Source organism: Diceros bicornis, chromosome 9 (genome assembly GCF_020826845.1).
Source record: "Diceros bicornis minor isolate mBicDic1 chromosome 9, mDicBic1.mat.cur, whole genome shotgun sequence".
Classification (NCBI taxonomy): domain Eukaryota; kingdom Metazoa; phylum Chordata; class Mammalia; order Perissodactyla; family Rhinocerotidae; genus Diceros; species Diceros bicornis.
Window position 1 is genome coordinate 87030405 of NC_080748.1, and position 14566 is coordinate 87044970.

Sequence of the window (14566 nt, forward strand, 5' to 3'; positions counted from 1 at the left end):
CAGATCAAGTGGAGTGGGGCCGTGTGAGAAATGCCGAGGCAGAGCAGGCCTGCGGTCCCTGGCAGTGAAAGCTTGGGACCCTGGGGCGGAGTTCAGAGACCTCGGGCAGCAGCATGACCACAAGCGTGAGAAACTCTCCCACGTTTCTCAGATTCTATTCTCCCCAGCTGGACGGTCCAGACGCCTGATGGCTGAGCCAGAACTGAGGGAAACCAGCGACTGGCCTGTCATGCTGGGGCCCAGGTGTTGGCAGTTTTGGGATTTGTAGCATCATACAAGTTAAGAAGCAGTACACCAGTGTAGAAGCAGCAGGGTCTGCCTGGAGCCATGAAGCTTCCAAGGACCCAGACGGAGCCCTGTGGCACCCCGAAGGCTCGGTGCCCTAGAGGTGCATGCAGCTGCTCATGTTTCAAGCGGGAGAACCTCTGTCATTTTGGGGTCTTTCCTGGGAGAGCTCCACTGGCTGGTTCATCCGACGTGGCTCCAAGTCATCAGATCCAGGGCGAGTGCCGTGTGGTTCCTGGGGCAAGGGGCTCAGGGCTACGCGACTGGCATCCAAGGGTCAACATTAGCTGTTCCAAGGCTGTTTGGACAGCTGTGCCAACCCCCTGGTGGGAGGTGACCCCTGGGAAGCAGACATGCTGCTTTCTGGACATAGCAGCTTTGTGAGAATTTGGGGCGGGAGAGAGAACTGGGAGCACCCGAGTTCACCTGCAGGCAGCAGTGACCCCACGTGCGTGGTTGTACCATGAGGGTGGTCTCAGTGGCTTCCCTGAGCTCTGGCGCCCCACCCAGGCTGCCCTTTCCTCCCACACAGCCACCCGCAGGTGGGCTGGGACGTTAGCATCCTCTTTGGGTCCCAGTCCAGCTTCAAGAGTGGCTGCAGCTGGGGGTGAGGATAGCCCAGGCTGCTGCTGTTGGGGGCGAGGCTGCCAGCGCCTGGGTCCCTCATCTGCACTTCTCTTTGGGGTGAAACCGTGGCCACGGGGTGCCAACACGTAACTGCAGCACCACGGGTGGGGAACAGGGGTGTCTGTAAAGGGACGACTTGGAGAAACCCAGGGATGTTTACAGGCAACACTGCTGAGCGGGGCAGGTGGGCTTGGGGCTGCTGTGGGGGGGGCAGGCCGGCTGCCCCGAGCGTGCCCTGCTTGTCCCCACTTGCACCCACGTGTCCCATGCAGGGCTCAGGTTCTGGGGCGGGCAGGTGGGTCAGGGGTTGGGGTGGGAAGTTCGGGGCCTCAAGCCCTGAGAGGATGGTCCTGCTGCGTGAAAAGGGGGGTCTCCTCCCTCCAGGGGTCCAGGGTGAGGTGGCTTCATGGAGCACTCGTGGGCCCAAATCAGACTCCTGCAGTTCTCTGCATCTCACTCACGTATGTCTGGTTTATTCTTCACGTGACACGATAATTTTAAAAATTAGCTTTCTAAAGAGAAATCACTTGCTATGTGCACAAACCTCACATAAAGGTAAATAAACGTGCACAAAGCTCACATAAAGGTAAATAAACGCCACAGAAAGGAATGGAAATAGTTAACTGGCATTAATAACACTGATGACAGCTCACTGCTTTGGTTTTAATTTTCAGGCGGCTGACAAGCTGATAATCACAAATTCAAAGGTGTTGACATAATTTATTAAATACAAACACATCTCACATTTTATATATTATCCATCAGGTAAAAATATATTTTTATAAATTCATGACTTCATAGCCCATAAAGAGTTACAGAAAGACATGATTTTAAATCACTTATAACAAATTCATGACTCAAGTGTAGACATCGAGTATTTACAGCACTTTCAGGAAAGTGGTCACAATTGGTCAGCTCTGGCAGCACAGCCTCGGTCAGCGCGGGAGGCACCCGCTCACCCCTGAGCCAGCAGCTTGGCCCTGCAGCGCTCTCGGAGCCTGGTGATGGTGGTCATGGGCAAGCTGCCCGGCTCGGAGAAGATTTTCTGGAACAGAAGTGGAGTTCGTTTAGAAACCAACCAACCAACACGTTTCTACCTCAGCTGTCCCATTAAATGCTAGGCTGCGGCAGACGGACAACAGACTAAAAACTGCAGGCCTTGGTCCCCAGCCGGGCAGACATCCCCCGGTTTGCCACATCCCATTTCTGCCCCAGAGACCCAGGGCGGCAGGTCGGCTGCCTGACAGTGTTAAATCAGTCAACTGAAGCAAAGGTCACCTGTTCACTTTAGACTGTTTTCAAAGTGAAAGAGAGGCACCGCGACAAACCAATCAGTGCTCACCGCAGACACCAGGTAGAGGAGAGCCGCCAGACCTGTCCACGGAGCCCCGGGGTGGGATGCTGGGCCCCAGACACGCTGCCGTCCATTTTAGCAGCGGGCCTCAAAGGCGGGCTGGCCAGAGGGGAGCACCCTGTGGCCTGAGCATCACTTTACCTGCACCCGCAGCCGAGCTAACGGCAGCAAGGCGAGACCCCACACAGCCAGACATCGCTGGCCCACGACTCAGAGCTGTGGTCAGCTGCTGCGATGGCACAGGGTGAGGGGGCTCTGGGCACATGCGAGTCCCAATTCAGGCAAGCGTTCGTTCCAGTCGGGCGTGAGCACACGGGAAGCAGGCGGCAGGTCCCAGTGTGTCTTCTCAGATGTTGGGATGTTTGCGGGGTAAGCAGACGCGACGTGTGCTCTCCTGAGGCCACGTTTCCGCGTCCCCTCTCACATTTTCATGTTGTGAATCAAATCCATAAAGTCAACACCTCGGATTCTGTTTTAGTTGGTTTTTTTAATTGTGCTAAAAACCACGTAATATAAATTTACCATCTTAACCATTTCTAAGTGTACAGTTCAGTAGTGCTAACTGTATTCACATTGTTGTGTATCAGATCTCTAGAACTTTGCATCTCCCCAAACAAAACTCTGTCCCCACTAAACCCTAACTCCCCATCGCTCAGCCCCTGGAACCACCATCTACTCTCTGTCTCTATCAATCTGACTCCTCTATGTCCCTCGTGTAAAAGTAGAACCTTACAGCATTTGTCTTCTGTGACTGCCTTATTTCAGTAGAACGACCTCAAGGTTCAGCCATGTAGCCCGTGTCAGAATTTCCTTCCTTTATAAAAAGGCTGAGTAACATCTCATTGTATGGATGGACCACAGTCTGTTTATCCACTCATCTGTTGATGGGCAATTGGGTTTTCCATATCTTGGCTATTGGGAATAATCCGACTATGAACATAGGGGTACAAATGTGTGTCCAAGTCCCTGCTTTCAGTGCTTTTGGGTATCTACCCAGAAGTGGAACTGCTGGGTCCTCTGGTAATTCTGTTTAACTTTTTGAGGAATTGCCGTACTGTCTTCCACAGGTGCTGCAGCATTTTACATTCCGAAAAACAGTGCACGAGGGTTCCAATTTCTCCACATCCTCGCCAACACTTACTCCTGTGTTTTGACAGTGACCATCCTCGTGGGTGTGAAGTGGCATCTCGTGTGGTTTTGATTTGCGTTTCGCTCGTGATGAGTGATGTTGAGCATCTCTTTACATGCTTGTCAGCCATCTCTGTCTTCTTTGGAGAAATGTCTGTTGAAGCCTTTGCCTATTTTTAAATGGAATTATTTGGGTTTTTGTTGTTGAGCTGTAGTTCTTTGTATGTTCTGGATATTAACCCCTTATCAGATACGTGGTTCGCAAATATCCTCTCCCGTTCTGCAGGTCTTGTGTTTCCTTTGCTGAGTGGGAGTTTTTAAGTTCGAGGTCGTCCGGTTGGCCTGTTTTTGCTTCTGTTGCCTGAGCTCTGTCCTCGTAGTTTTGACCCTTTAACTGTGGGTCCTGTAGCAGCTCTGAAGCCAGTCAGGGCTGTCCGTGACCAGACTAAGGAAACTGTAAGAAACCAGATTTGAGAAGTGGAAGCAGGAAGAGACTCAGACTCATTTCTAGTAAGAGAGAAAGCACCCCACGATGAGGAGGAAAGATGGTGCCTCGGGGAGGGAGGGAGAGCTGGGCACCAGCCCACGGCGGCCACAGCCTGGGGCTTCAGAGGCCAGCGTCATGACCAGCATGAGAACAAACATTTTAGACTGGGGGACACGCCATCGCATCTTTTGTGCATAATAATTTAATAATCATTTGTGCAGTTACCGCTGAGAAATTCACGGTTATAAATTAGGCCAAGTGTAAGGCTGCATTATAAAGCGTTTTTTAAGAAATTTCATTCCAGAAATTCTTCGGTGGGTCCGTAACACACAGCATGTAAGGTCGGGGTAGAGCAGTTAACGTGGTGACGCCCACGTTCCTGAAAAGTGGGAAGTAACTCCAGTCCTTGCGATGTGCCAGGACCTTGGCGTCCAGCTGTCCGTGTCCCATTACCCTTGCACTGAGCTCCGACGTGAGACCCCCGTGTTTATTCCCCAGGAAGTTCCAGATGTTCTCATGAGGACTTCTCGGAGGTCTGACATATGAACTGCAGTGCTGCAATGATGTGTCTAATACAGAAACACAAGCACGACTTTGCAGGGATCAGTGACAAAGTAGGACCCACTGTCCCAGGGCTGCCACCCCGCCAACTCCCCTTGAGTGGCTCCATCTGCTCTGTGACGACACACAGCATTTCTATTTCAACATGGTCTACGTAGACAGGAGGAACCCGCCCAGCGCTCTTGTGATCCTCTGCGCTTCCCTCAAGCCTGCTCGGTGCTCAGGGCCCAGAGCACCTTCGGACAGAAGCCCCACAAAGCCCTGCTGTGGATGGCCATCCTCCTGCAACCGGCGCGCAGGCAGGAGACCCGTCACCTTGCTGCCTCTTGCACTTTACAAATTCCAGCACTCATTGAGCACTTACTGTGTGCAGGTACTCTGCTAAACACAGCCATAAATAATGCCTGTTAGAACTCAATGACCCGAAAGCATCATTCTGAGTAAGAGAATCGGGAACAAAACGTCACACGTGACATGTCCACAAGAGGCAAATCCACAGGGACAGAAAGACTGGTGGTTGCCAGGGGCTGGGAGAGGGAGGAGGTACGGGGTTCGCTTTTGGGGTGATGAGAATGTTCTGGAATAGTGATGATAGTTGTACAATCTTGTGGACATACTAAAGGCCTCTGAACCGTACATGTTAAAAGGGTGAATTTTATGACATGGGAATTCTACCTCATTAAAACAAAAACCCTAAACAAACCTAGGATGCAGAACCTATTATGATCTCCTCTCTGTGATAAATGAGGAAACTGAGCCTAAAAGGATGATGAAACCAGCCAGCAGTCGTACAGAAAGGGCCAGCTGTGATGCAGCGTCCGGCCTACAAATTCCTGGACGCAGGGCACAGACGCGCTGAAGGCCTGGGAGAAGCTCCCTCCGCCGTCTGCCGCTTGGATTTCCCCATGACTCCTCACCAAGAGGCGAGGCCGCCAGCCGGTCTGGAGACTTCCCAGGACAGAGGAGTGGCCCCTTCCAGAGGACGCACACTGTCACGGTGACAGGCTCCAGCTCCAGCTGGCCAGCCTCCGAATGGGCCGGTGACAGGTCTGAGATTTCTCCTTCATCATCACCACCTTCCCTTTGTCGAGGCCGCTGGCCGGTGAGCACAGCTGGGTAGGAGCTGAAACGCCAGTGCTCACGCCCGCCCACCCGCCCGCCATTCAGAGGATGCACGGGACCCTGGCGACCGTGTGTCCCTGCACGGCAGTGAAGCAGGAGGTCATTCTGTTCCTCCCGAGGCGGAGTAGAGGCAGCACCCCATCCCTTACCGGGAGCCCCAGGACAGAGGCCCCGGGTTTTTCTGCTCTGCCCGAGCTGCTCCCTGGAGCCGCCTGTGTGCTCGCTTCACTTCCAGTGCGGCAGGGAGAAGCTTGGGCACACACTCTGGCTCAGTGTCCTCGATTCTTCCTAAGACAGCCCCACCATCAGAAGGCGGCCCCTCAGTCGCCCGCCGGCTGTCGGTGCTCCCAGGCAAAGCCGCCTCAGCACGGTGGCTTGCTCCTCCAGGAGGCGGGAGAATCACCTGGCAGTCCTGGGCCCGGAGATGACGCAGCCATTGCTGCCTCTGCTGCCTCCTCTGAATTTGTCGGTATTTCAGGTTGGAAGGTGAAAATTGGGATGGGCCCGGCATTCAAGATCAAGGCCACCCAGGCGCCGGCACTCACCCCCACCAGGGTCATTCCGGCTTCGCTCCCGGCCTCTCGCCCTCTTCCCACTAGCCCAGCTAAAACCTGCCTCTCCGGCCCAGCCTCTACCAGCCTCTGCAGCCTCATCCGCCTGTTGGATGCAGCTCCCACTCTGTTCACTCAGTGGACCTGAGTTGTCTACATGGCCTGCGCCAGGCCCACACCCAGCGGGGAGGCGCCCACCTCAGGGAGCTGCCCTTCCAGGTGGAACAACAACAGACAGTGTGAGCCCAGCAGGACCTGGCGAGAAGTGGACAGTGGTCGGGCCGCGGAGAGACGGGGAACCTACCACAGACGGTCACGAGGAAAGCCCTGAGACCACGTGGGGGCTCCAGGAAGGGGCAGCAGACCGAGGCCCCGCGCTGCGCCTTGACTCGGAAAACTCCACCTCCCAGGCCTGGGAGAAACTGAAGTGCGGGTTGGACAGGTTCTGCCTTGCCTGCTTCGGCCCGGTGAACCTGGACCGGCCCTAGAGGGAGTCCCAGTGGCACTGGACCCGCTCCCCTCAGGGCTTATGGTGCAGGAGTTGAGGAGCAGCCACTGGACTCCGGGTGGGTGGCCACCACGGGTCTGCCGGCCGGCCCCAGGGTCCAGGTGAAGATGGGCCTGGAAGGGGCTGCTTGAGAGGGGAGGGGTCAAGGGGCCTGCAGAGACGGAGGTCCAGAGGGAACGCAGGGACAGACGCTGCGCCAGACAGACAGACGAGCAGAGCCAGGGCACCCACGCCATGGGCCGGGCAAACAGCCGCAGACTGCACTCACCTGCATGAAGGTGTGACACTCGGTCACAAACCTCCCTCTGGTGATCTCCTTGAACTTCTCACAAACGTCTGCGAAACTGGTGGCTTCCAAAATAAAAGCCTGGTGTTGCTTAATCAGGGTCAGGGCCACCCGGAAGATGATCTTTGAGCCTTCGTTGAACAAACAATCCCAGATCCGAAGCACCGTCTGCAGAGAAACAAGGCAGAGCATCACTGCGCGGCGGCCCCGGCAGCCCTGCCCCAGCAAGGCGCGCGCCATGCTCACCTCCACGGGCAGGATGTCCACGAACAGGCAGATGAACCATCGAGACACAACCAGGGTCCACAGGACACCGTGCCCGTCCATCAGGGCCGCCACTGCCGGCAGCTTGGTCCTCACCAGCTCCCCGAGGACCTCCTGGTCCGTCTTCAGGCCCAGCATCGCGGGGCTGTAGTAATCTGCCCCGGGGACGAGACGAGAAACCAAGAAACCTGCGTCACTGGATCCGCAAGCACAGCCCCCGAGGCCTGGCCCCGATGCTGCTGAGCCGGGATGGAGACGGGCTCCCCGTGGAGGGCCCTGTGCAGAGAGGAGGGCAAGGCCGGAGGGAGGCCCCGGGCAGGAGGCCGAGCCATGCAGATGTGGGGACTCCTGGGAGCAAGCCCCAGAGCAAGGTCCCCGGGTGCCCCTGCTGGGCGTTAGTTCAGACCTGCTGGGGGTAAGCAGGCATGTCTGCACACCCACCTTCACAGCAGCATTATTTCCCCTCACCAAAAGGTGGACACAACCAGTGTCCACCTACGGAGGCGGGTAACAGAACGTGTCTCTCTATACAAGGGGATATTAGCCTTAAAAAGGAAGGAAATCCTGACACCTGCTCCAACATGGATGGAGCCTGAAGATGTTACGCTGCACGAAAAAAGCCAGTCACAAAAAGCAAATACTTCTGTGAGGTCCCTAAAGGAGTCAAATTCATAGAAATGAAAAGTAGACGGTGGTGCCGGGGTGGGGGAGGGGCGGTACGTAGTGGTTAATGGGGTAAAGTTTCAGTTTGGGAAGACAACAGTTCTGGAGGTGGTGGTGATGGCTGCACAACAGTGCGAATGTGCTTAATGCTACTGAACTGGGCACTTACAAATGGTGAGGACAGTAAATTTTATGTTATGTGTATTTTACCACAATAAATACACAACTGTGTAAAATCTGTAGGCAGCAGCCACCTTTTCCCGTCATCCCGATGGAGGGAGAGCCGGCAGCCATGGCCATGCCGCTGGTCTCAGTGGCCTTCAGCAGCCGGGTTCTGGCCGCCCGGGCTAAGGGAGGCTGAGGGGGCAGGGGCGGGCGCAGGGCCTCCTGAGCTTCGGGGACAGCAATGCCCGACAACGAGCCCCTTCCTGGGGGTGAGACAGGTCCCAGTGTGGAGGCTGCCGGGCTGAGCACAAGGGTCCAGGCGTAAGCGAACCTGCCCTCGCCTGCGTGGTGCTGGGTGATTGGGCCTCTCCTGGTGCCGCCAAGCCATCCCACGCACACTCAGAGTGAGGAAGGGGTGGGGCTCGTGGTGGGCGCCCCCCACACCCCCGTGCATCCCCAGAGCAGATGGTGCAGGCACATAAATTAGTGTCATAAAACACAATTTTTAATAAGTCTTAGGTTTCTAATTCCCCGTCTGGCTGGTAAAATGTGTGCCCTCTGTGGGGTGGACTTGAGTTTCAGGAACAGCAGTGGCTGCAGCCATGATGGCCTCCCCAGGAGTGTGCCAGGGCCCCTGCGCATCTGGGGTTCCTCTGAGCACAGAACACACTCTCCCTTGCTTACTCGTGATGTGTTCTTTATTTCTCTCTTTCCTGTATTTTTTGTTATGAAGACGACGCTTGTGACGAATGTGGACATTACAGGAGAGTTTCAGTGACACGTGCAAGTGGCCTCACAGCCCGCCCCCAGGTAACCAATTCCCGCTCAGCAGTCTGATGGGCGCCCCGTACTTCTGACACCGAGGACACACAGACTTATCCTGCAAACAGGACCCTGCCGTACACTCTGGAAAGGTGCTATTCTTCCCTTTCCAACCTCCCGAGCCCTCCGACCTCACACTTAGGCCTGCCCTAGATGGCGCCTCTGCAGGGAGGGGCCATGACTCGAGGGGTCTTCAGACGGTGCCCACCCACATGCATGTGCTCACGTGTGCAGGCGAAGTCTGCACGTGGAGCTGCTGGAGGCTCTCCTCGCCGCTCTCGGAATCCTGCGTGCTTCCTCCACCTCAAGGGTACGGATGCTTCATTACTTTTACCAGAAATTCTAGAAGAGGCAACGTGTCCCCCCCACCCCCACATCCCGAACACAGAAGGAGGAGGCCGTGTTTAGTCTAAATATTTCTCTTCATTCCCAATGAGGGCTGACGGCTTAACTGGGAGAAATTCCTTTCACTCCACTTAGTGGCTTGGGGGCCTCGGAAAGCAAGACCCGCTAAGGGCAGCTCACTGCTTCTCCACCCAAGGGCCTGGGCACCGGCCTGCAGCCGGCGGTGCCCACAGCTCTGTGACCATGTGCTTGGAAAGACAGACAGACCAACACTTCCAACAGCCTGTCTATCATTTGAATGGACATTTGTCTTGCCAAAGAACTTTCCAGCTTGTTAATGTGATGTATTACAATAAACTTTAATGCTTAATTTTATTTTATTATTTTTTTATTTTTTAGTGAAGAAGATTAGCCTTGAGCTAACATCTGTTGCCAATGCTCCTCTTTTTGCTGAGGAAGACTGGCCCTGGGCTAACATCCGTGCCCATCCTCCTCTACTCTCTATGGGACGCTGCCACAGCATGGCTTGACAAGCAGTGCGTAGGTCCGTGCCGGGCTCCAACCCCACGAATCCCGGGCTGCTGAAGCAGAGTGCACAAACTTAACAGATGTGCCACTAGGCCGGCCCCTTTAATGCTTAATTTTTGATAAAAAAAATCAGTAAGTAATCCATGTAATACAACAGGAAAATCTGGCACACACATTCTGTGCCAAACACAGAATCCCGTCCTGCCGCCCATATCCAGTTTGGCCGTTCACCATGGCAAAGAAACGAGATGTTCTTGTTAATTAAATATTTTGGTTAAAATAGAATCATTATAAATATTGACATGACATTGTGGTCATGTTACTAATTTTCAAAGAGTAGGCACACAATAAACTATGTTCAATACTAAAATACCCTGAAAGGGCTGGCCTGGTGGCTTAGCGGTTAAGTGTGTGCGCTCCGCTACTGGCGGCCTGGGTTCGGAGCCCGGGCGTGCACCGACACACCGCTTCTCTGGACATGCTGAGGCCGCGTCCCACATACAGCAACTAGAAGGATGTGCAGCTATGACATACAACTATCTACTGGGGCTTTGGGGAAAAAAAAGGAGGAGGATTGGCAATAGATGTTAGCTCAGAGCCGGTCTTCCTCAGCAAAAAGAGGAGGATTAGCATGGATGTTAGCTCAGGGCTGATCTCCCTCACACACACACACACACACGCACACACACACACACACAAAAATACCCTGCAAATAATTTAATAGAAGTCAATGCAGTTACAAAACACCAGGGATTAAAAGAATTCTTCCCTCTCATATCCTTCTTTTGTGTCTCTCTCTTGAAACTTTTTTTTTTTTCCCTTTTTCTCCCCAAAGCCCCAGTAGATAGCAGTATGTCATAGCTACACATCCCTCTAGTTGTATGTGGGATGCGGCCTCAGCATGGCCAGAGAAGTGGTGTGTCGGTGCGCGCCCAGGATCCGAACCCGGGCCGCTAGTAGTGGAGCGCGCGCACTTAACCGCTAAGCCATGGGGCCGGCCCCTCTTGAAACTTTTTAACTGAGCAACATTCTGGTCCAGCTGGGGACAAGGGAGCACGGATTCTGTCCCCAGTGGAGAGTGTCCTGAGAGCCAACCCAATTCTGGAGTGACGGTGACCTCTCAGAGGGAGCCAGGTTAAGCACAGGAGCCATGAGGGGATCTGTGAGCTGCCAGCACAGCACGACCTCGTTCTCAGTTAGAGGCTTACAGCAGCTTCCAAAAATAGAGCTGTCACAGTCCACCCCAGACCGCCACAGGCCTGAGCGGTCACCGGGCGGGGTCACTGGAGCCCTCCTCAAGGCTCTGCCGTGGAACAGAGGAGGAGACAATCTGCATTCCTCCAGCCCTGCCTGCAGCCACCCGAAACTGCTGCGTCTGAGCCGGTGATGTTGGGTCTGTGCTCAGGAACAGAAACACCCTAAGCAGCCCCTGAACTGGCCTCGCCCCCAGGGCCCGGGTGACGTGCCCCCGGGCAGTCCCGCCTAGGCCAACCACCCGAGGGCTGTGTCAGCTCATGGGAGGGCTGCCCCTGCCGCAGTGCGGGGGGCACAGATGTGGACTTGTGCCCGTGATTATCACTGCTACACGAGTAGTACGTGGTGTAGCCGGGACTTCAACCTGCGTGTCTAACTCCAGAACTGGTGCTCTTCAGCCCAGGGCGAAGTCCTGCCTGGGAAAAGGCGACGCCCGGCCACAGGAGCAGGGCGCAGGCGGTGGAAGATGACATGAGGGCTGGGAGAGCCCCCACGGAAGTGCATCAGCAGGACACGGGGAAACACTGGCCCACCAGGTGCAGCGGGGATGAACAGGCCCAGTGATCCACCCCCTCTGCCCCTCGGGGCTGTGAGCCCACCACCTCATCTGAGCCACACCTTCTGGCTTGAGCTGGGGTAGTTCTGTGAGGAGCAATTAACAGCCTGTTTCCCTGTTTCAAGGGAAAACAGGTCAAACCAGCTTTTCAGGACACATTACGTTAGTTCATCATTGCGCGGACTCATTATTGGACGTAATGGTGCTCCTCCTCCATGCTTGAAATCGGAACAGGGAGTCGGGATCTGGTCCCGACCTGGCTTCTTTACAAGGCTCAGGAGTCCTCCTCGACCCGTGGAGGGGCCGTGTCTGCTTCTCCTCCTGTGCCCCTCACTGGATGCCTTGGTTTCAGCAGTGACTAGCTGGGACAGCCACCACTGGTTCCAGAAGAGGCCATCTGGTGTCAACGGAGGTCTGTGAGAGCCTGGGAATTCTGCGTGCGGACGTGCAGAGGCCAAGATTAGTGTGTCCAGACCTCATCTGGCAGGGTTCTATTGACTTGGGACCAGAGAGGCGTTTGAGGGTAGAAGTGAAATCCTCTAAGTAAACCTTGTCTGAGGGACTATTAAGCGACAGAGCAAACACTATACTAATTTTCCTGCCACACTAAACCTCCCAGAGGTGGCGGTGCCCGAGGAGGGCTGGTCAGCAAGGCAGGAGGCCGGCGAGGGGTGGCTGAGACCACGAGTTCTGTGACTTGGTACAACTTACTCTCCCTTCGTCCATCTCCTCCTTTGTGAGGAGACAATAACAAGATATTGTCCTCAGTTCTAACACCAATTTTCATCCTGTTTCCACTGCTCTCAAATTGGGGTGTCACTGACCTGGGGGCGACGGTGGCCAGGGGCTGTGCTGGAGGCGCTAGCAGCCTGCCTCAGTGTTGAAATCCGCACCTCCTTGCCCACCAAGAACGCGTCAGCTCTTCGTGACTTTGCTGGCCATTCAGGTTTCTTATTTTGTAAATCCCCTATTAGGCATATTCTTCACCAAATTTTCTATTGACCTGTTTCTACTTAGATTTTTAGGAATTCTCTATATTAATTATACGGATCACAGATGCCTTCTCCAAAACACCAGCTTGTCTCTCTCCTTCGCTTATGACATCTTGTGTCAAAATTAGTTTTTAATTTTAAGGTAATTAAAATTATCACTCATGTCTTTTTTTTTTAAAGATTTTATTTATTTATTCCCCCCCCCGCCAAAGCCCCAGTAGATAGTTGTCTGTCATAGCTGCACATCCTTCTAGTTGCTGTATGTGGGACGCGGCCTCAGCATGGCCGGAGAAGCGGTGCGTCGGTGTGCGCCCGGGATCCGAACCCGGGCCTGCCAGCAGCAGAGTGCGCACACTTAACCGCTAAGCCATGGGGCCGGCCCCAATCATGTCTTTTATACATTTTGAATTTAGTTCAAGAACTTCCCTACTCCAGCATCACTAAAGTATTCTATATCCTATTTTCTGAGTTTCAAAGTTTTGCTTTTTCACGTAAGTCTTGAATCCATCTGGAATTGAACGAAGGGTCTAATTTTGTTTTCTTCCACATAGGCGGCCAATTGTCACAGAATGATGTTTTAAATAGGCTATCTTCTCCCCATTCATGGATACACCTCACATACCGACTCCCCATAAATAGATAGTACACTACTTGATTTCTGGCCTCCCAGCTGTGCATCTGTCCACGACCTCGCGGCACAGCATGTCAATCGCTGCAGCGCTGTAATAAACCGCCAACACTCTTTCAGGCCCTTCTTGGCTTTGCTTTGTTCTCGATGCCTTTGATGTGATTGAGTCATCCTTACATTCCTGGGATATATTCTCTTTAGATAAAAAAAGTTCTCCTCAATCATCACTGGATTCAAGCTCCTACTATTATTATTATTCTAAGCAGGATTTGTACACCTACGTTCGTCAGTGAGATCAGCCTGCACGACAGCAAGCTTATACCAGCTCCACGAGATCATAAGCAGTTTATCCTTTTCTATTTTCTGCAAGATTTATAAAAACAGGAATTCCCTGTTCCTTCAAGGTTTGATGAGATTTTAAAGTCGGTGCTGAGTTTGTGCATGTCTGTATGTCTGCCCATTCAGATGTTCTATTTTCTCTCCCGTCAGCTTTGTTAGGCTTTTTCTCAAAATTATCCATCTATCTCTTCACTTTATTCATATTCGCTTATGATTCTTAAAAATCTACCGATTTTCACATTACAGCACCTTTTTCATTTCTAAATACCTCACCCATTTTTCTTTATCAGTCTTGCCAGAGGTTTGTCTCTTTTATCAGTTTTCCAAAGAACCAGCTTTTGTCTCAGTCCATCTTTTCCATCGTTGTTTCCTATGTCATTAATTTTCACTCTTTCATTTTTGTGCTGAAATACATGTCTGCACACAAGTACAGAGAAAGAACTCTGGAACTATCCCCACCACCTTGAGACAGCAGGACAACAGTCACCTCTGAGGAAGAGGGAATGGGGAGGTGCTAGTGAGGAGAACGGTCACTGTTTATTCCACAACCAGTACTATATCTTCTGAACTTTTGAAATGAGGATATATCTGTGCACTTTTTGTATAATTAAAAAAGAAATGACTAAAAGCAGGTCGACTGTGGCACTGAAATGACTTAGTTTGTGCAAAGAATACAGAGAACACGACATACGGCTGCCTCTTCGCCATCTGGGCAGCTTTTCGATGACAAGAATAATTTCTTTTTCTCCCACGGTCCTAACATTTTTATTTGGATATTTTGTTTGGGAATCAAGACCTGCTTGCACTGCAGTTTAGTTTGCCGGAACCTGATAATGACAGGAAATGACGTTTTATGGACTTAAAAACAAGCCTATATAATGACACCGCCACTCCCGAGCAGTCTGGGGCCTCGCTGCTGTCTCCTACGTCGGCACTGGCACCTCTGATGCCCCGTGTATTCCATGCCGTCACTGCGGGCGGTGCAGCTGCTGCTGTTCAGCGTCTGACCTGCTGCTACAACGGGACCTCCAGGGCCAGAGCTTTATGTTTTATTCGCTGATGTTTGCCAAACGCCCAGAACCATGCCAGGAATTGATGGTG

The 14566-nt window shown here is 53.1% G+C and overlaps 1 protein-coding gene across 4 annotated transcripts in view; it reads right to left on the reverse strand.

Annotated features, from left to right (window-relative positions):
* Positions 1-1616: 1616 nt before the first annotated feature.
* GRTP1 (growth hormone regulated TBC protein 1) overlaps positions 1617-14566 on the reverse strand; it is a 30247-nt gene continuing 17297 nt past the window's right edge. For 3 of the 4 annotated variants that reach the window (XM_058548538.1, XM_058548536.1, XM_058548534.1), the window contains 3 exons: positions 7156-7328; positions 6892-7077; positions 3279-4450 (listed from right to left, as the gene is read on the reverse strand). In XM_058548538.1, coding sequence (XP_058404521.1) covers positions 4331-4450; positions 6892-7077; positions 7156-7328 — 479 coding nt within the window. In that variant the 3' untranslated portion in view covers positions 3279-4330. Of the gene's footprint in view, positions 1958-3278; positions 4451-6891; positions 7078-7155; positions 7329-14566 lie in introns of those variants that run through there. The other variant, XM_058548535.1, reaches the window with a different exon arrangement.